The 21,495-nt window shown below is 48.6% G+C and overlaps 1 protein-coding gene across 2 annotated transcripts in view; it reads left to right on the top strand.

Annotated features, from left to right (window-relative positions):
• The window catches only part of RBCK1 (RANBP2-type and C3HC4-type zinc finger containing 1), a 36,336-nt gene that overhangs the window by 8,064 nt on the left and 6,777 nt on the right, over positions 1 to 21,495 (top strand). Inside the window, exons 2-11 of one of the 2 annotated variants that reach the window (XM_087928806.1) lie at positions 2,897 to 3,083; positions 3,391 to 3,609; positions 4,159 to 4,266; positions 5,698 to 5,746; positions 7,289 to 7,433; positions 10,950 to 11,043; positions 13,010 to 13,208; positions 14,372 to 14,526; positions 17,847 to 18,020; positions 20,019 to 20,179. In XM_087928806.1, the coding sequence (XP_087784932.1) occupies positions 5,725 to 5,746; positions 7,289 to 7,433; positions 10,950 to 11,043; positions 13,010 to 13,208; positions 14,372 to 14,526; positions 17,847 to 18,020; positions 20,019 to 20,179 (950 nt within the window). In that variant the 5' untranslated portion in view covers positions 2,897 to 3,083; positions 3,391 to 3,609; positions 4,159 to 4,266; positions 5,698 to 5,724. The remainder of the gene's footprint in view (positions 1 to 2,896; positions 3,084 to 3,390; positions 3,610 to 4,158; positions 4,267 to 5,697; positions 5,747 to 7,288; positions 7,434 to 10,949; positions 11,044 to 13,009; positions 13,209 to 14,371; positions 14,527 to 17,846; positions 18,021 to 20,018; positions 20,180 to 21,495) is intronic. The other variant, XM_087928805.1, reaches the window with a different exon arrangement.

Genomic DNA, 21,495 nt, shown 5'->3' on the forward strand with positions numbered 1-21,495 from the left:
TAACTGTACATTTGCATCCAGAGTTTTATGTTTTTCAGTTTTAGCTGGAATTTAAACTCTGCTCTCTTGTATTTATCTTGTATTTATTTAGAGAAGGTGTATAGGGCCTTTCACTAACTACAGGTAAGTCCTGTAATTAAGACCACAATTGAGCCCAAAATCTATGTTGCTAAGTGAAACCTTTGCCGAGTGGCTTTGCCCCGTTTTACGATTTTTCTTGCCACCGTCGTTAACTGAATTGTTGTATTAGTTAAATTAGTAACCTGGTTGTTAAGGGAACCGGGATTTCCCCCATTGACTTTTCTGGGGATCACATGACCCTGGGAATGTGACGGTCGCAACTATGAACCAGTTTCCAAGCATCTGAATGTTAATCATGGGGATGCAGCAACGGTCGTAAGAGTGAAAAACAGTCATCGGTCACTTATTTCAGGGCCCGTGGTCAGTTTGAACGGTCACTAAATGAACTGTTGTAAGTCGAGGAGAGCTTTCGAAAAATAAAAATAAAGTATAAAAAGAGTTTATCATTAAGTAGCTGGATACCCGTGCTTCGCTAAGAAACTATGTGATCGGGCTTAGTTTTTTGGGGAGGAAAATAAGGGGGGGAAAATTCGGCCTCTGCCTACCAGCATCCATCGGTATTCATCTGGCTAGCGTCCTGTCAGTGTGTGAGAGAGTTGAGGGCTGTTTGGAAACTGAAACAGTATTTGCTGTGTGAGCAAGGAGGAGACAGCAAGGAGCCTGGGTGTGGCTTAGCTCAACTGTTCTGTACTAAAGCTGGTTGCTGCTGTGAAACTGAAACTCCTCTGCTTGTGTTTTGAATTTGGAAGAGATTTCTTTCCAGGTGGGGAGGGGGAGTAGAAATGCTTAGCATCAGAGCGTATTATTAATAATAATAATATAGGAAATACTCTAAATGCTCTGATGGTCATTTGGAAAAATCCTTTCTTAGTGAGCCCTTAGAAGCCAAGAGGAACATACGTGCCAAATTTCAAGTTCTGGAGATTTTGTGATGATGCGTGAGTGGTATTTTCGCATTTATATATATAGAAGAAAGAAGATAGGCGTCAGATCCGTGTATCTGTCATTTCTTCAGTGGAAGAGGAAAAGGGGGGGGGGGGGAGACTGATAAAGAAATCCTTTCTTGATGTAACCTGAATATATTTAATCTTATATCGAATTTGTATAACTGACACATGATACAAGGGAGGGAGGAAACCCAGGTGGCCGGAACGTATCACCTCTGAGAGGCACAGCCAGCAGATGAGAAGACCATGAAAATTCCTCGGTGAGAGGTGACCAGGGAACCTCTGGAAAAGTTCATTCTGAAAAGGGGGTGGCGGGAAATTAGCTATGAAAAAGATCGTTTCTACAAAAAGGGTGGTGGTGGGGAATTAACATAGTGGCTTTTGTTCCACTAAATACACCTCGAGATAAGGGGAGGGGCTCTAAACTCCCTTATCTATCCCTGTATGCCTGAGAGACCTTAGACGCTGCTTTGAACTCCTACAGGAATTGTCTCGTCTCAATGAAGGATTCCTTTTGATACCTTTGGTTTTCAGAAGTTCATTCTCGTTCATTGAATGGGGAAAAGTTCTGTAGCGATGTCCATTTCTCCGTGGGAGCAATTTTAGTTCATTTTCTTTTCATTCACCCCTAACTATAAGAATAAGTTGGTGGGATGGTGTCCAACAGTGTGAAACACACTTGTGTTGTGGTGCTGTGGACCTTTAAAAAAAAATTGTCCAGGCCCTGGAAATACTGGCAGTCCTTGACTTATGTTTAGTGACTGTTCGAAATTACAACGGCCTTGAAAAATATGACTTATTACCTTTTTCCACGCTTACGACCGTTGTTTGCATCCCACAATGTTCACAGTATTCAAATTCAGACCCTTGGAAATGGACTCGTATTGATGATGATTGCAGTGTTCTAGAGTCACCCGATCCCCTTTTGCAACCGTCTTGACGAGCGAGGTCAATAAGGGAGCCGGATTCACTTAACAACCGTATTACCAATTGAACAAATGTCCTAATTCGCTTAACAACCGTGACCAGAAAGGTAAAACGAGGCCGAACTTGCTTAACAACGTAGCTGCTGAAATTTGGAGTGTGTGTGACCCTCGGCATGCTTCAATGGCTGCAAACGGTCGTAAGATGCTTTCACAGAGCCGTGGTAACTTGGGACGGTTGCTAAAGGAACGGTTGTAAGTTGAGGACTGTCTTGTGTCGGGGTTGAATAGTGCCCGATTTCTCACAGCATTTGTCATGCCCCTATCGGAGTCTGACTCTGAGGGAGAGGAGGAACAGCCGACAGGAAGTGGGAGTGTGGCTCCAGAGGTTGTGGCGGAAATTGGGAAGGGCACAGGAAGTCCATCCCCTCTTCATCCTCGGGCATGCAGGGAGGAGTGGATAAGGGAGAAACATGAATGGCTGGTCTACAGGGGAGGAAGGGGCCCTGATTCCCTTCATGGACTGCAGCTGTGAGGGCTGTTTAAAAGGACAAACCGCGCATGGCCCAGTGCTGGAAGCAAAGCGTGAAATAATTCTGGTTTGTCAAGTCTTATCTGAGTTCTGACATCCTCACCAGTGTGTGCGTTTCGATATCTGTGGACGTCTTTGAGCCCTTACCCTGCCTTGTCTCATTAATTGCTTCAGTGTGGTTTGTGTGGGTTTTTTTTTCTTCTGTTTATAATTTATATATATTTTGAGTTTGAACGGGATTTCTTCCTTTTCGCAACTGTTTGTGAGGGAGTTTTTTTTTTCTCTCCAGTCAATGATCATTGGAGCTTTGAAGCCACGTGGAAGGAATTAACGGGACTTCACCTGTTTTTGTGACTCCGTTGCTTGTGCATCGCACGCTGGGTCATCACAGTGTTACTTCTTTCTCCCCGCAGATTGGAAGTCTTGCAGCCTGAAGCTGAGACATGTCTGGGCCCAAAATGCCATTTTCGACTGCAACGACGGACGTCAGAGTCACCAGTTGGAGGAAGTAAAACTCACTTGGGGGGGTTTTCCGGCCTCAGATCCTGGGTTCAAGTCCGGTCACCGTCTTTTAAGGAGGATTAGGAGCATCAGAAAGAGGTAAATGTTCTGACCCGGGCTTCTTCCCAAGATCACGAAGCCGAACTCCTCGTCCCAATAAAAACCCATTTTATTTAGGTTCAAGGGAATTCCTCTCCAGCAAAGTCGCGGCCGACAGCCTTTCATGAGATTTCACAACCACAGATGTGAATCAGGCTGGGAGAGTTGCCAGGCCGATAGCTTCCAAACGCCACGCTGTAGCAGCAATGACTTGGCAAGGAGTCAGGAACAAATCTTCACCCTAATGAATTGAACTAATTGTTTCCTGCAAATCCCACTCCCCTTTTGCTCCTCTTTTATTCCCTAGGGGAGGGGCCATTCACTGTCCACCTGAGCCTTTATTCCCGAGTCGACCCTTGTTCCTTAGCTGTTCCCTTCGTCTGGCAGCTCTGTGCATGCGCACACTGGGAACAGGCTCCAGCTGTTCTTCTTCCCCACTGATCTCTGACTCTGAAGGCAGCTGATAACTGTCGGGCAGCCCTGGCCCCATCAACAGTGAAGAGAAGAGCAGTGAAACCAAACCCAGGTAACCCTGAATTTACGACTGTGTGTTTCGTGACTGTTGCAGACGGTTTAGCGACTGTGGCAGCCTCGCCGTGGTCCCATGATCAGAGTTCAGAGGCTTGGCCACTGGCGTGTACTTACGACAGTTGCATGTCCTGGGGTCACGTGATCCCCTTTTGCGACCGTCTGCCCTGTAAAGTCGACGGGGAAGCGGGATTCATGTCACAACCCGGTTAGCAGCTTCGCAGTGGCAGGGATTTGCTTAACGACTGTGGCAAGGAAGGGCGTGGAATGGGATGAAACTCTCTTAATGGCTCAGCAGTGGAAACGTTGGGCTCGATTGTGGTCGTAAATCGAGGACTAGATGTGATAGACCCTCTAAAAGCAAAAAGTGGGCAGCTAGGGCCCCTTTATGACCTGTGGTCATGTGATGACTCCCTTAATGACTGGCTTACAGTCCTTGACTTACGATGTACAACTGTAATTTGGGGCACTTTTATGTGTCGTAAGTGGAGGAACACCGGAAAGTTGTCCAGGAGCAAACTCATAGTGGGTTTTTCTTCTCTGTCAGAACGCAGAGAAGCGGAAACCTGGATTGAAGTCACTGGAGGGAAGAGATTCTCCTTCAATGTCGGAAGCAGCTTTGGGTCAGCTGGGGAAGTAGAGACCCACAGAGCAGGTGAGGCTGTTCCCTTGAAGGGGCTTTCATTTGGGGTCCTGCCCCAAGCAGGAAAGGTACCCCTTGGCCTAAATTGCAGGGTAGGATAGGGAAGGGTTGGGTAAGCAGGGAAGGGTAGGGTAGGATTGCGTAGAGTAAGGTTGTATAGGGTAGGGTAAGATAGGGTCGGGTTGGGTTAGGTAGGTTTCTGTAGGGTAGGATTGTATAGAGTAGGGTAAGGTAGGGTTGGGTAGGGCAAGGAAGGGTACAGTTGGGTAGGGTTGTATAGGGTAGGGTGAGTTAGGGTTAGGTAGGGTAGGGTTGGGTTGGGTAGGGTTGTATAGGATAGGGTTGTATAGGGTAGGGTAAGATAAGATTGGGTGGGGTAAGGTAGGGTAAGATATGGTAGGGTAGGGCTGTATAGGGTAGGGTAAGATAGAGCTGGGTTGGGCAGGGTAGGTTGTATAGGGTAAGGTAGGGTAGGGTTGGGTAGGGTAAGTAGGGTTGGATGGGTAGGGTAGGGTGGTGTAGAATAAGGTAGGGTAGGGTAAGGTAGGGTAGGGTAAGTAGGTTGGATTGGTTGGGTAGGGTAGGGTAGTGTAGAGTAAGGTAGGGTAGGGTAAGGTAGAGTAGGGTTGGTTAGGGTAAGTAGGGTTGGTTGGGTTGGGTAGGGTAGTGTAGAGTAAGGTAGGGTAGGGTAGGGTTGGGTAGGGTAGTGTAGAGTAAGGTAGGGTAGGGTAAGGTAGGGTAGGGTTGGGTAGGGTAAGTAGGGTTGGATGGGTTGGGTAGGGTAGGGTAGTGTAGAGTAAGGTAAGGTAGGGTAGGGTAGGGTTGGGTAGGGTAAGTAGGGTTGGTTGGGTTGGGTAGGGTAGTGTAGAGTAAGGTAGGGTAGGGTAAGGTAGGGTAGGGTTGGGTAGGGTTGGATGGGTTGGGTAGGGTAGGGTAAGGTAGGGTAGGGTTGGGTAGGGTAAGTAGGGCTGGGTAGGGTAGGGTTGGGTAGGGTAAGTAGGGTTGGATGGGTTGGGTAGGGTAGGGTAGGGTAGTGTAGAGTAAGGTTGGGTAGAGTAAGGTAGGGTAGGGTTCGGTAGGGTAAGAGAAGGGAAGTTAGGATAGGGTAGGGTTTAGGATAGGTGGACCAAGTCCCAGAATTCCCCAGCCAGCTTTGCTCTTGGAGGATTCTGGGACTTGAAGTCCACCCATCTTAAAGTTGCCACGATTGAGAAACAGAGAGCTGGAGGGGACTTGGGAGGTCTTCTAGCCCAGCTCCCTGCTCAAACAGGAGCTCCTATACCATTCCAGACCCCTGGGTGACCAAACTCATCTTAAAAGCCTCCGGTGATGGGGTGCCTGGTGCTGAAATTGGACCTGGGAAGCCTTGTTGTTCATGAGGATGGGGGTTGAGGTTGGGTCAGTCCTGCTCCTCCTCACGGCTCCTCCTTCTCTTTGGGTCAGGAGTCCACGTGGCTGAACGTGTGGCCGATGGAGGAGACAATAAGGATAGGTGAGTTTGCAGGGGAGAACGGGGTGGGCCTCCCAGAGGTGCGATGGAAGCAGAAATGGCCCTGGGGGTGGGGTCTTCTGGGTGCCCCTTGCCTGACCCAGAGCAGAAAATAATCATAATAATAATAATAATAATAATAAAGGAGAAGATCTGTAGCTCAGAGTTGACATGAGGGGTCCTGGGAACGCTGAGCGTTTGCTTCTTTTCATGCAGACGTCTCATGACCCAACTAGGTAACATCATCAGTGCTAGAAATAAGGTCTCTGTTTTAGGGGTCTTTCTTCCCACGGGGCAATAAAGTCCATCCTTTAAAAGCATCTAAATTGGGTGTTTTTTTTCTTGGAGCCTTAACTCCTAGTCTTAATTCCTACCTGGACAGGTCAGGAACATCCTTCCTTCCTTCCTTCCTTCCTTCCTTCCTTCCTTCCTTCCTTCCTTCCTTCCTTCCCTCTCATTCCCTCTTTCACCCTCCCTTGCTCCTTCCTTCCTTCCTCCTTCTCTCTTTCTTTGTTTCTTTCCTTCTTTCCTTCCTTGCTTCCTCCCTCCATTCCTTCCTTCCTGCCTCATTCATTCATTTATTCATTTATTTTCTTCTCCCTCCCTCCCTTGTTTCTTCCTTCCTTCCCTTCCTTCCTTCCTTCCATCCATCCATCCCTCTTTCCTTCCTTCCTTTCTTCCCTCCCTCCTTCCTTCTCTCCCTCCTTCCTTCCCTCTCTTTTCTTTGTTTCTTTCATTCTTTCCTTCCTTGCATTCATTCATTTATTCATTCAGTTTCTTCTCCCTCCCTACCTTGTTTCCTCTTTCCTTCCTTCCTTCCTTCCTTCCTTCCTCATCCATTGCCTCTCCTTTCTTTCCTCTTTCCCTTTCTTCCTCTTTCCTCTTTCCTTTCCTTTCTTTCCTCTCCTTCTCTTCCTGCCTCCCTCCCTCCCTCCCTTTTCTTTGTTTCTTTCATTCTTTCCTTCCTTCCTTGCTTCTTCCTCCCTCCTTCTTCCTTCCTTCCTGCCTCATTCATTCATTTAATCATTCATTTTCTTCTCCCTCCCTCCCTTGTTTCCTCCTTCCTTCCCTCCTCCCTCCTTCCTTCCTTCCCTCCTTCCTTCCTTCCTTTCTTCTTTCTTTCTCTTTCTTTCTTTCTTCCCTTTCTTTCTTCTTCCTTTCTTTCTTTCCTTTCTTCTCTCTCTCTCCTTCCCTCCCTCCCTCCCTCCCTCCCTCCCTTCCCTCTCTCCCTCCCTCCCTCCCTCCCTCCCTCCCTCCCTCCAACTAGATCTCCCCATCTCCCGGTTCTTTTGATCCAAAGTCACCCATCGCCTTCCATGCCAGGGGGAGGTCCAGAGCCACAGTCCCCTAGCCCTCTCCCCAAAACTGCCTTTCCCTCCCCAACACCGAACGGGCACGAAGACCTCAGGGTTGGCACTTTCCTTAACGGAGCTTGAGACGCTGAGATCCGCCCCTGCCCTGGGGAAATGCCTCCCAGGGGGCAGAGCAGCGTCCTGTGGCGAGGAGTTCCATAGCCCAATTGTCTCCTCCTGCTCTCTTCCTCAGCTGAGCAGCAAGCCCTTCGGCTGGCGGAGGCGATCCGAGACGGGGAGGAAGAGGTCGCCCAGAGTTGCGCCGTCTGGCTAGCCGAGCGGCGCGTCCCTGTCAAGGTGCAGCTGGAACGAGACGCCTATCCGGAGCACGACATTAGGTGATGCCAGGGGAGGCGATGCGGTCCCGAATGCGAATCTTAAGACAGCTGGATTCACAGGGGGTGCCAACCTGTGGGCCAGGGACCACTGGTAGTCTGCGAGAACATTTTGGTGGCCTGCAGAGAAATGTTTTCCCTCCCAAAGCAATTAATCCAGGCTGCGCGGAAACACAAGGCTGCGCCGCCCGTGGGAACACAAGGCTTGCATCGCTTGCATTGCGAACAACACGAGGGAGGAGGGGGCGGAAAGGGGGGCTGCTGCCACGGGCTTCTTTCCGCTTCTTTCTTCTTCTGCTTTTGGCTGCATGCAAGGAAAGCAGCCAAAGTCTCTCTTTCTCTCCCCCAAACTCCGCCAGAAATGAGCCTTTGGGACCCTGCAAGGCCTCCTGCTCCAAGAGGCTGCGCCGGCAAAAAAGACTCCTTTCTGGCAGAGTTTGAGGGAGAGAAAGAAAGACTTCTGCGGCTTCTGCTGCTTTCCTTGCATGAAGCCAAAAGTCTCTCCTTTCTTTCTCTCTCTCTCTCTCCCTCTGAGAACGGAGCTGGAGACAATATCCTGCGATCCCAAATAAAGAACGATCGATCGGTAGGAAAACGGGGTTGGGGATTTTCCTGCAGACATTTTGGGGGGATTTTCCCAGGGTCTCTGGTCCGCGGGATTTAAAATGATTTTGGTGGTCCCTGAGGTCCAAAAGTTGGCCTAGAAGGCCCTATAAAATTTGAAAACCCGGGAGGGGACGGGAAATCCAGTCTGTGCCTTCTAAAGCCTCTGTGGCACCCTCAGTGTTGGGCTTCCCGTCGTTTTGAGGCAAAAAACCAAAAATTTTTACTTTGTGACTACCAGCCCTTCTAGGTAGGCCAGGCCGAGAAACTTGGTAAGGATTCCAGGAATGTTGCTTTATTATTCTATCCAGGCAGTCCTCAATTTAACAACCCTTTGTTTTAGTGACCGATGGAACCGGCGCTGAAAAAAAAAAAGCGACTTTGTGACCGCTTTTCACACTTAACGACGGTTGCAGCGTTCCTGTAGTCACGTGATCCAAATTCAGACACCGACTCATAATTATGACTGTGGCCGTGACCCAAGCTCATGAGATCCTCTCTTTGTGACCCCCAGATCAAAGTCAATAGGGAATCCCCCCGATTCGCTTAACGACCGCCTTACTAAGTTATCAACGGCAGTGCTTCCGTTTGCAAGTGTGGCGGGAGAGGTCGTAAAATGGGGCAAAACTCACTTCGCAGCTGTCTTGCTTAACAAGGGAGGCTTGGGCCTCAATTGTGGCCATAAGTTGAGGACTACCTGTATACGCGATGCGTCCATCAGGAGCCAAATTTGACTTTAAAATGGCTTCATCTTTGTATCACCTGACATGGTGAGGTCCTGATTTCTGAATTCATATTCTCTTTTTTTGTTTATTTACCTTATTTTACTGTCCTTGCACCTCGTACAACGAAATCAAACACCATTTTCAGTGCACAACATGGCCGTGAAAATAAACACAAACACACATCCTTCACACTCCACACTTTGAACCGAAAGCCCCCCCGACACCGCACCAACACTGCACTATACAGTGTTGCTATATATACACTGTATTACTTTTGGTAAGTTTTTTAAATTTTTTTTAAAACTTGAGCGTATCATCTTCCATTAAACAGCATGTCGTCTGGGCGCAAACGTCTCTGTGCTTTTACAATCAAAATTTATGATATTCGTTACATTGATGATAATTCTCTAACCTTGCAATATAAATAATCAGCATTATAACTCGACCAGCTGGATACCTGTGCTTCGCTTCGAAACTAGGTTGTCGGATTTAGTTTTTGGGGAGGAAAATAAGGGGAAAATTTTTTGTTCCTCTGCTTACCAGCATCCATCGGTATTCATCTGGCTAGCGTCCTGTCAGTGTGTGAGAGAGTTGAGGGCTGTTTGGAAACTGAAACAGTATTTGCTGGGTGAGCAAGAAGGAGACAGCAAGGAGCCTGGGCGTGGCTTAGCTCAACTGTTCTGTACTAAAGCTGCTTGGTGCTGCTGTGAAACTGAAACTCCTCTGCTTGTGTTTTGCATTTGGAAGAGATTTCTTTCCAGGTGGGGAGGGGGAGTAGAACTCCTTAGCATCAGAGCGTGTTAATAATAATATAGGAAATACTCTAAATGCTCTGATGATCATTTGGAAAAAATCATTTCTTAGCATCTAGAAGCCAAGAGGTACATACGAGCCAAATTTCAAGTTTATAGGCTTTACAGTTCTGGAAATTTTGTGATGATGCATGAGGGGTATTTCATTTTTATATATATATAGAAGAAAGAAGAAGATAGAAGATTTATTTCTCCCTCCTAACATATCTTCTAATGAAAATATATTAGGTATAATCTTAACAATCATATTAATAATCATAATGTTTACGTCTCTATCTTAACATATATTCTTTATTTCACTAATCTCCATTCATTTCTCCCTTCTATTTTTATTCTCACACCATCCATAAAATAGCTCCCATGTCATATAATATTCCGTTTGTCCTTTCTCCTTTATAGCAAGCGTTGATCTGTTCGTTTCCGCACATTCTAATATTTTGCTAATCACATTCTCATCTGTAGGGATCTCATCACTTTCCCAATTTTGTGCAAATGCAATTCTAGCTGCAGTTAATGTATAATTAAATGTGCATTTCCTTGATGGTCAGTTTCGGGCAAAATCCCCCCCAAAAATATTTACTGGTTTTAAATCCAACGTCTGGATTAGTATTCTCTTAAGATGTCCTGGACATCATGACTCAGTTTCGGGCTGCAAGTTTTCCAAGAACATGAAACTGACTCCTTGTCCCGATAAAACCCTTTTTTATTTAGGTTCAAGGGAATTCCACTCCAGCAAAGTCCCGGCAAATAGTCTTTCATGAGATTTCACAACTCCAGACCTTGATCAGGCTGGGAGAGTTGCCAGGCCGATAGCTTCCAAACGCCACACTGTAGCAACAATGACTTGGCAAGAAGTCAGGCCCTGATCTTCACCCTAGTGAATTGAACTAATTGTCTCCTGAAAACCCACTTCCCTTTCGCTCTTCTTTTATTCCCTAGGGGAGGGGTTATTCACTGTCCACCTGAGCCTTTACTCCCGAATCGACCCTTGTTCCTTAGATATTCCCTTCATCTGGCAGCTCTGTGCATGAGCACACTGGGAACAGGCTCCAGCTATTCTTCTTCCCCACTGATCTCCAACTCCGAAGGCAGCTGATAATTGTCAGAGGGCCCTGGCTGCATCTATGCCTCCAACACAGAGCCCTCGTCCGAGCTTTCCCCAGACTCCAGGACTGGCCCAGGTTCCTCCCCAGCCTCCTCACTGTCCGAGTCTCCTGCCACCTCTATTGGCTGCTGGCGGGCCGCAACAATGATGACCTCTGACCTTGGGTAGTATGAATAAGTCAGAGGTTAAGAGAACCGTGGAGAAGAAGAAGGGATGAGTTTTGGAGTCAGACCTGGTGAGGGAAACTTCTCATGACGCCTCTCCTTTCTTCTAGGATCTGGGTGGGCGTGGAAGATGCCCAGATGGTCACCACTCCTATCTTTCTGAAGGTCCAGCCTTCCATGACTATGGCTTCCCTCAAAGACATGGTATGAACCGTCAAGAGATCCTGTCTAGGCAGATTTGGGGGGAAAGTTGGGTGATCTTGAAGGACTCCGGCCACCTGGAATTTAGGAGAAGCTTCCTGAGGACAGTTAACCAGTGGGACAGCTTGCGTCCAGAAATTGGTGGGTGCTCCATTACTGGATGTTCTTAAGAAAAGTCTAGACAGTCACCTATCTAAATCTGTAGAGGTTCTCCTGCTTGACTGGACTAGAAGACCTCCAAGGTCCCTTCCAGCTCTCTCCTACTAGGAAGATGTCATCGTGGTATTCCGCATCCTGTCCATTTTCAAGAGGAGTCAGGGTTTTCAATCCAGGTTTTTTGCCATGGCAATGATGGAGGAACTCCGAAAGAGGAATCCTAACGGGCCACGTAAACATGAGCCAGCCGAAAAAAGTTAATACAGTCCAAGGTTTGCATAAACAGAGGCATAGAATCCAAATCGCACGAAGTATCAGTACCGCTTTACAAATCCTTAGTGACACCTGGAGTACGGTAACTGATTTTGGTCACTATAGTACAATAAATAAAGAGGTTGAGACTTTGGGAAAAGTGCAGAGAAGAGCAACTAAGAGGATCAAAGGCCTGAGGATTAAAACGTAGGAAGAACGGCTGCAGGATTTGGGTTTGGCTAGTTTAAAGGGGAAAAATAAGAATTAGGGGTGACACGAGAGCAGGATTCCAGTCTTTCAGAGGCTGCCCTAAAGAGGAGAGGGTCAATTTATTCTCAAAAGTACCTGAAGGCAGAACAAGAAACAACGGATGGAAAATAAGAAGAGAAGCAATCTGGAATTAAGGAGAAACTTCCTAACAGTGAGGACGATTAACCAACAGCCACCAGAAGCTTGTGGGTGCTCCAACACTCGAGGCGTCTGTGGAGATTCTCAGTCATCCAAGTCATGATTGTTCCAAAGTTGCTTTTATTTTCTTTTTTTTTTTCCCAAGAGGCAGCTGGACTTTCTGGTTTTTTTCTTTGAAGGCGTTTCGCTTCTCGTCCCGGAAGCTTCATCGGCGCTGACTGAACGAACTCCTTCCGTATCCCCTTCCATCCAAGTCAGAGCGGAAGAAGCTTCCGTGATGAGAAGCGAAACGTCTTTAGAGAAAAACCAGAAAGTCCAGTTGTCTCTTGGGGAAAAAAAGAAAAATAAAGCATCTTTTGGTCCATCCCTGGAGGCTTTTAAGAAGAGGCTTAGACGGTCACTTATCTGAGATGGTATCGGTTCTCCTGCTTGAGCGGGTGTCGTGCCCCGGTTGGAATCTGACTCCGAGGGAGAGGCGGAACAGCCGACAGGGAGTGGGGTGTGTGGCTCCGGTGGCTGTGGAGGAAACTGGGGAAGGGCACAGGCCAGCTGGGCGTTCAGAGAAAGACCCAGGCCCATCCCCTCTCCATCCTAGGGCACGCAAGGAGAAACGGAGAAGGGAGCAATGTGAGTTGTGTGGTCTACGGGGGAGGAAAGGGCCCTGATCCCCTTCATGGGCTGCAGCTGAGAAGACTGTTTAAAATGGCAAACTGCGCACGGCAAAGTTGCTGGGAGCAAAGCATGAAATTATTCTGGTTTGTCCAAGTCTTCTCTGGCGCCCTCCCCAAGTGTGTGTGTTTCATTATCTTTTGACCTCTTCGATCCCTTATCCTGCCCTGTCTCGTTAATTGCTGCAGCTTTGTGGTTTGTGTTGGTTTTTATTTATAATTTATATGCACGTTGAGCTCGGATGGAATTTCTTCCCTTTGAAAACTGTTTTTGGGAGATTTTTTTTTCTCTCCAGCCGATGAGAACTGGACATTGAGGGCCAAGTTGGAGGCATTCAAGGGACTTGACCTATTTTTGTGACTTTGTTTGCCCCTTTGGGTCATCACAGCACGGGGCTGGACTAGAAGACCTCCGAGGTCCCTTCCCATGTCATTCTATTCTGTTCTAGAAGGTTCCTGACAGCTGCCTTTTGTCTGCTGAACAGATGCACCTCCATTATGGTTTCCCACCCAGCATCCAGAAGTGGGTGGTCGGACGGAGGCTTCCACAGGACCACGAGACCCTCCACTACCAAGGTATCCAGAGGGACGGAGACCAGGCCTACCTCTATTTGATGTCCGCCAAGGCCAAGAAGCTGGACAAAGAAACGGTGGAGTTGAACCACGAACGCAGGCAGCTGGAAGGTGAGCTGGTCCGAAGTGGCACCGGAAAGGGTGGCCGGGGGTCATTCAAGGACCATCTAGACAGGTAGCCCCCTACTTAACAACCGCAATGGAGCCCAGAATTGATGTGGCTAAGGGAGACGTTGTGTTCCGTGAGGTTTGCCCCAGTTTTACGACTTTTCATGCCACATTCGTTAAGTGAATGATTGTAGTTATTAAGTTACTGGTAGTAACCTGGTTGTCAATTAAAAAATAAAAATAAAATACTCCTTTGGTCTTTTTAGCTGCCAGAAAAAGGGAATGCGGGAAGACAGCGCATTCCTGAAATGCTTCAGATAATTGCTAGGCAGCCGAAGCTGTTGGCACACAAGATTATTACTGGAGAGCATGATTGATGACTCTTGGCTATGGATGTGTCCCATTGGAGAATATACATCCAGGGGGTTGGGGGAAGGCCAGGGTCCAAGGGGAAATGATTGATGTATTTTAGTGTCGGCTGCATCCAGCTAACACCAATGGCCACTTCTAACAAATCAATTTTATTTTCTCTGAGAGATGTGGCTAGAGACTTACGATTTGAATGGTGGGGTGGATTTGTTGGACATTGATTGTATTATCTGGCTTCCCCCATTGATGTTGTCAGAAGGTCACAAAACAGGACCGCTGCAACCATCATAAATTCAGGACAGTTGCCAAGCGGTCTGAATTTTTGGATCGGGTGTCCGCAGGAATGTCGGAAAGGTTGTAGGTGAAAAACGGTCCGTAAGCCATCTTTTCCAGTGCCATGAACTTCGGTCACTAAATCGTCCTCTTTTAACGACCCCATAATTCCTTGCATCAGGGTGGAGTCTGGGCAACTGAATGGAGCTAGCAGAGCGTTTTACTGGCTGGATGCCCTTCCTGTCACCAGTGTGGAGTTTCATTCAGCAGCTATATTCTCAACGTGTCCAGAGAAAGGGAAATATCTGCCTCTACCTAGGATTGAACTCGCAGCCTCCTGATTGCGGGGCGAGAGTTCTACCTCTAGGCCGCCACACCACTCAAATGAACTTAAATGAATGGTTGTAATTCGAGGACCTCCTGCATCTGTACTTTTTGAAACGGTGAAGCACCATGACATTTTAAATCATCTAAACCCGCCCAGTGACATCTTTCTCCTTTCTTCCATTTTGTGTTGTCGCCAGAGTTAGGCATTACGGAAGGAGTCCTGGTACCTCGGGGAACTGGGGATTCAGGTTCTTCGGGCATCTCGACGCCAACGGAGCCCTCCCTGATCTTGGACACGCACGAAGAGGGTAGCGGCCCTGGACTGACGACGCTCCCGGTGGAGGCCCCGAAGGTAGGAGACTTCCGAGAAAGTGGGCGGTGTAGAGATGAAGGGGGTGAGAGATCGACGCAAGGGCCAAATATCTATGGCGCTTCTCCGTCCTCCAATCGTAGTTGTCCCAAAGGAGCTTTTTCAAGAGGCAACTGGACTTTTCTTTGTTTTTCCTCGAAGAGGTTTCGCTTCTCATCCGAGAAGCTTCCTCAGCTTTGACCGAACAGTTGGGAGGATGGAAGGTTTTGTACTCCTTGCAGACAGCTGGTCATTTGCATCCTTTTTAGAGGGGTCCTTGAGGCCACCTGGAGGTTCATCTGTGTCTTCAGGGTCTCCTGAATAATGCAAACGGGTGTGGAGCCTTCTCGGAACTGCTGAGAGGACGGTGGTATAAACAAGAGATTAGTGGGGTCATATTCTCCCCTCCCCCCACCTCCAGTTGAGGGAGGGGTGTTCACTTTTGACATAGATGGCTTATCAACATCCAACTTGAGAATACAAATTAAATTCCTGGTTCCGTTTTTGAAAATCTTGCTGTTTATTGAATAGCCTGCGTGGTACCGTGTTTCCCTGAAAATAAGACCCTGTCTTCTTCTTCTTCTCCTTCTCCTTCTCCTTCTCCTTCTCCTCCTCCTCCTCCTCCTCCTCCTCTTCTTCTTCTTTCTTCTTCTTCTTCCTCCTCTCCTTCTCCTTTTTCTTCTCTTTCTTCTTTTTCTTCTTCTCCTCCTCCCCCTCCTTCTCCTTCATCATAATTATTTTGCTACCCAAAAAGGCACCAGGTCTTATTTTCAGGGTACGTCGTCCACTGACTAACCTCTCTTGCATGCATCGCCCCCCGGCCTCCTTTTTGCTCTCAGAGGCCTTCAGGGACTTCTTCTTCTGCGGCCGGCAAGGCTTTCCTGAAGGCCTCTGCAGGTGATAACTGAGCTCAGGATCGATCCAGAGCTTTGTTCTCAGCTCCAGAGGCCTTCAGGAAAACCTGGCCAGTCTTGCCGGTTGCAGGAGAAATGGGCCCGCAAGGCAGGTGTCAGGGTGTGCAAGGCCTGGCTACAACTGTCCAAAGGTAAATAGTTGGGCAGCTCCACCCCCCCACCCCATCCCCACCCTAGCTTAATTTTCACCCATCCACTCTGGAGTGGGTGGGATCTTAGGGCTTATTTTGGGCGCATATGTAAAAAAAAAATCAACCTAGGGCTTACTTTCAGGACATCTTCGGGGAAACAGAGTAATATTGAAGCACAACCAACTCTGAGGTTCCCAGGCACCAGTTCATGGAATTTTAAGCAATACTTTACCCAGCCAAACCCCCAACCCTCTCACATAGGCCATGTAAACCGGTTCCCTTCGTTATGGGAACCGTCTGCTTTCGACTCCACACTTGTTCTGATGTCCTTGAAAAGCTTTCGGGCTCTCCCAGACTTCAGCGGAACTGTGGAGTTTTCATTTCCCCATATTTATTTATTTATTTATTTATTTGTAAATTGTTTACAAGATAATAAGTATAAGTGTATATATAGTTATGAGTACATGAAATGGGTACATATAAGAAAAATAAAAGAAACAATAGGACAGGGACGGTAGGCACGTTGGTGCGCTTATGCACGCCCCCTACAGACCTCTTAGGAAAGGGGTGAGATCAATAGGAGACAGTCTAAGGTTAAAGTTTTGGGGGTTTGGGGAAGAAACTACAGAGTCGAGTCGAGTATTCCAGATATTGACCACTCTGTTGCTGAAGTCGTATTTCCTGCAATCAAGTTTGGTGCGGTTAATCTTGAGTTTGTATCTATTGTTTGCTCCAGTGTTGTTATGGTTGAAGCTGAAGTATTCATTGACCGGTAGGACATTGCAATGGATGATTTTATATACCATACTTAGATCAGACCGAAGACGGCGTAATTCAAGGTTTTCCAGTTCTAGAATTTCAAGTCTGGTGGCATAAGGTATTCTACAACGAGTAGAGGAGTGGAGAACTCTTCTTGTGAAATATTTCTGGACTTTCTCAACTGCACTAATATCAGATACATAATGTGAGTTCCAGACTGAGGAGCTGTATTCAAGTATTGGTCTAGCAAATGTTTTGTATGCTCTAGTCTAGTTAGTAGTGTGATATTACCAGAGAAGAAGCTACGCAGGATTAGATTAACAACTCTTAATGCCTTTTTGGCTATGTAGTTGCACTGGGCTCTAGCACTTAGGTCATTAGAGATGAGTAGTATTCCAAGGTCCTTGACAGAGTTTGGATCATCAACAAGGTCTTGACTAAGATCTTAAAACAACACCTCCCACCCCTTAACTCTGATGGCAAATTGAAACGAAGAGGCACGTAGCTGCCAAAGTTTCATACTTGACATTGGCCTCCTTGACCCATCTTTCAAACCAGCCCTCCTCTCTGTCCAAGAAGGCTCTGGGCCCATTTGCTGTGCTATTCAGGTGAACCTGAGGGTACAGAGATAAGTCAGTTGGGGTTTTTTCGAAGCTTGGAATTTGAATTTTGAAGCTCGGTTTAAAGCTGACTCCCTCCGGATTTTAGGGTATTTCTGTAAGGGTCTGCTGGTGGAGCAGGGGGTTGGACTAGATGGCCTCCAAGGTCCCTTCTGATCCTTGTTATTCTGTGATAAACCTCCGAGTGGCCTCAAGGGCTCTCCGAGAGAGCGCGAACGACCAGATGACTGCAAGGAATATAAATCCTTCCATCCTCCACCGTTCAGTCGGAACTGAAGAAGCTCCCCTGGATGAGAAGCGAAACGTCTTCAGGGAAAAACAAAGGAAGTCTAGTTGCCTCTTGAAAAAAGCACCTTTGGGATACCCAGCAGCCATTCCCTAGGGAAACATCTACCTGACTCTGGGGTTTCTTCCCCAAACCTCCAAAACTTTAACCTTAGACTGTCTACTATGGACCTCACCCCTTTCCTAAGAGGCCTGTAGGGGGCGTGCATAAGCGCACCAATCGTGCCTATTGTTTCTTTTATTTTTCTTCTATGTATCCATGTACTCGTGACTATTTTTTAACTTATACCTATTATCTTGTAAGCAATTGACAAAAGTAAATAAATAAAGATAAATAAATATTGGCAACTGGGCCATACCCATGGGAGCCCTCAGCCCCACTTGTGCAAGCAACGGGCATGTACATACACACACGCGCGCCTGCCCCTCCCACAAAACCACCCTCTCTTTCCTCCCCCCAACCCTCCCTGCTCCAGACCCCCAAACCCCAGAAAGTTTGGGGGACTCTACTAGAAGACCTGCAAGGTCTTCCTCCGAAGTTCTGCTATTCTAAAGTGGGTTGCCTCTGTTGTTCTCCCGCCTGGCCCTCTCCACCCGCCTGGGTGGCTCCCTAGGTCGGCTGGGAGTGTCCGAGTTGCACGTTTATCAACAAGCCGTCCCGCCCTGGGTGCGAAATGTGCTGCGGCGAGCGGCCCATGAACTACGTCGTCCCGGAAGACTATAAGCTGGATGAGGAAGAGCAGGAGTGGCTGCAACGGGATCTGGAGGCCACCCGCCAGTACAAGCAGGTGAGGGAGGGGTGGACCTGGCCAGCCATATCGGGGGAGGGGCAGGGGGTGGGGGTAGGTGGGTTTGAGCTGAAGAGTCCTGTTGGTGATTAGCGGCCAGAAGGCAGCATGGCGGGCTGACTGTGCCCGCTGCCAGGAAGTTTGATCCTGGCCGGCTCGAGGTGGACTCAGCCTTCCATCCTTCTGAAGTGGGTAAAATGTGGACCCCGATTGTTAGGGGCAAGAGAGAGGCTGTAAACCGCTTAGAGAGGGCTGTAAAAGCACTGGGAAGCGGTATATAAGTCTAAGTGCTACTGGTATCTTCCTGCCTTTCCCCTTCCTTCCTTCCTTCCTTCCTTCCTTCCTTCCTTCCTTCCTTCCTTCCTTCCTACACTCCTTCCTTCTCACCAACACTTGTTTCTTTCTTCTATCCTTCCTACCTTCTCTCCTCTCCTTCCTTCCTTCCGCCAACACTTCCTTCCTTCCTTCCTTCTCTCCCACACTCCTTCCTTCCTTCTCACCAACACTTCTTTCTTTCTTTCCTTCTTTCCTTCCTTCTCTCCCTTCCTTCCTTCCTTCCTTCCTTCCTTCCTTCCTTCCTTCCTTCCTTCCTTCCTTCCTTCCTTCCTTCCTTCCTTCCTTCCAAAGGCTGACTCAGCCATCCTTCCAAGGTCAGTAAAAGGAGGACCCAGATTGTTGGGGGTCAGAGGCTGACTCTGTAAACCGCTTAGAGAGGACTGGGAAGCACTGGGAGTGGTATATAAGTCCAAGTGCTATTTTTTCCTTCCTGCCTTTCACATTTCCTTCCTTCCTTCCTTCCTTCCTTCCTTCCTTCCTTCCTTCCTTCCTTCCTTCCTTCCTTCCTTCCTTCCTTCCTTCCTTCCTTTCATCCTTCCTTTCTTCCTTCCTTCCTTCCTTCCTTCCTTCCTTCCTTCCTTCCTTCCTTCCTTCCTTCCTTCCTTCCTTCCTTCCTTCCTTCCTTCCTTCCTCCCTCCCTCCCTCCCTCCCTCCCTCCCTCCCTCCTTCCTTCCTTCCTTCCTTCCTTCCTTCTAAAGGTTGACTCAGCCTTCCATCCTTCCAAGTGGGGTAAAATGAGGACCCGGATTATGGGGGGGCAATTTGCTGACTCTCTAAACTGCTTAGAGAGGGCTGTAAAAACACTGTGAGGCAGCATATAAGTCTTAAGTGCTGTTGCTATCTCTGTCTCATCCCTCTCCCTTTATCTATCTCTGTGTCTCTCACTGTTTCTGCCTGTCTCTTTCTCTCTTTTTCTTTCTCTCATTATCTACATCCATCCATCCATCCATCCATCCATCCATCCATCTACGGTATCTGCCTGCCTGCCTACCCACCCACCCACCCACCCACCCATCCACCTAGAGACCCCTGATCCAGGCAGGGGTGGGATTAAAAAATCCCAGCAACCGGTTCGCTGCCCAGTTGCTGGGTGGGCGTGGCCTAGTGGAACTTTCGGGAGGGTCGTTTTTCACCTTCCCCAGAGTCCGGAGGCTTCCCTCAGGCCTCTGGGAGGGGGAAAATGGCCTCCCCCGGGCTCCAGAGGCGCTCCGGAAACAGGAAACGGTCCCATTTCTGGACTTCCAGAACTTCCGGGAGGGCTGTTTTTCACCTTCCCCAGAGTCCGGAGGCTTCCCTCAGGCCTCTGGGAGGGAGAAAATGGCCTCCCCCGGGCTCCAGAGGCGCTCCGGAAACAGGAAACGCTCCCGTTTTTGGACTTCCAGAACATTTTTCCTCCTCCCAGAGCCTCTGCGTGGATCCTGCACTTACCTGCCTTCAAAATGGGCCACATGGAGACTTCTGGGAAGGGCTGGGGCCAGCCAGTTGGTTCAACTCCGGGTTTGGCGAACCCGGTGTAAATTTAATAGCCAGTTCGCTCGAACCGGCCCGAACCGGCTTGAATCCTACCCAGCCAGATCTGGGCCATAAAAAGCCACCCATCCCAAAAGTCACCCAGGTAAGAAATACACGTGCTCCCCTTTCTTTGTCTCTCTGGGGCTCCAGGTGGAGGAAGAAGAGAAAGAGAGAAACTACAAGCAACTCCTGAACTGGGACAACCAGAACTTGGTGCTTTCTGTGGAAGCCATTCAGTGCCCCATCTGCTTCATGAACCTGGAGGCCGGAGAGGGGGTCACCCTGCGTGAATGTCTCCACTCCTTCTGCAAGTGAGCCTGGCTTCCAAAACGCGCTCAGGGTTTCGTTATCAAGGCCTGGTCAAAAGGCAGAGGAGGAAAACCTGGACGATCTCTTGGTGACAGAGAGATCTGAGATGGGTTTACACAATTGGACACCCTACTAGGGGAACGGCTAGTTCCTACCCTTGATGGTCTTAGGGCAGTGGCCCCCAACCTTTTTTGTGCCACGGCCCGGTACCGGCATCACAAAATGATCCGCGGCCCGGTACCGGCATCAGCACGCATGACAAGGCAAGGCGAGCCGAGCGACCGGCCAGCCAGCCGTCTCCCGCTTCTCCCCGCCACCTTCAACTCCTCCTTTGTACCTTTGTCGATGGGCTTCTCTTCGGGACGGCTTCAGGACGGTCGCTCGGCTCGCCTTGCCATGCGTGCTGAAAGAATCCTCGCGCCTTAGTTTCGTTCAAAGCCCCCCCCCTTCGATGAAACTAAGGTGCGAGGATTCCTTCAGGACCCAAACGCCGCTTTCCAACCGGAAAAGCTCACCGGGAAGCACTTTCTCGTTAAACAAGATGGCGGCGCCCAGCAAACGGGCGGCCCGGTAGGAAATGTTCCACGGACCGGGATCGGTCCGCGGCCCGGTGGTTGGAGGCCCCTGTCTTAGGGGACATATAAAATGGGTGTCAGGATTCCGGCAGTTGTCCTAATTAAATCATGAGCCTTGAGCTCTTGGTGGCCAAGAATTGGGGTCCTTGATAATTCTTCGAGCTTGGTGGTGGGTTTTATTTTTTTTTTGCACCTGTTTCATTACCAAATTAGGTAATATCATCAGTGCAGTTTGCAAAGAGGAGGAGGAGGAGGACTGTGGGGTCCTGGGTGCTGTCTGAGCTTGGTGGTTTTCTTGCAGACGTTTCATGACCCAACTAGGGAACATCATCAGAAGGGAGTAGGGTTTGTAAAGAAGAAGAGGAAAAGGAGAAGGGGGGGAAATAGGAAGGGGAGGAGGAGAAAGAGAAGGAGAGGAAGAGAAGGAAAAGGAGAACAGGAGGAGGAAGCGAAGAGGAGGAGAGGAAGGGGAGGAGGGAGAGGAAGATGGACTGTGGGGTCCTTGGTGCTCTCTGAGCTTGGTGGTTTTCTTGCAGACGTTTCATGACCCAACTAGGTTATATCATCAGTGTTAGAAGGGTTTGCAAAGAGGAGGAGGAGGAGGACTGTGGGGTCCTTGGTGCTTTCTGAGCTTGGTTGTTTTCTTGCAGATATTTCATGACCCAACTAGGGAACATCATCAGTGCTAGAAGGATGTGGGATTTGTGGAGGGGAGGAGGAGGCGGGGGAGAAGGAGGAGAGTT

This window comes from Pseudonaja textilis, chromosome 3, assembly GCF_049901715.1.
Source record: "Pseudonaja textilis isolate UNSWEBS1 chromosome 3, rPseTex1.2, whole genome shotgun sequence".
Classification (NCBI taxonomy): Eukaryota; Metazoa; Chordata; class Lepidosauria; order Squamata; family Elapidae; genus Pseudonaja; species Pseudonaja textilis.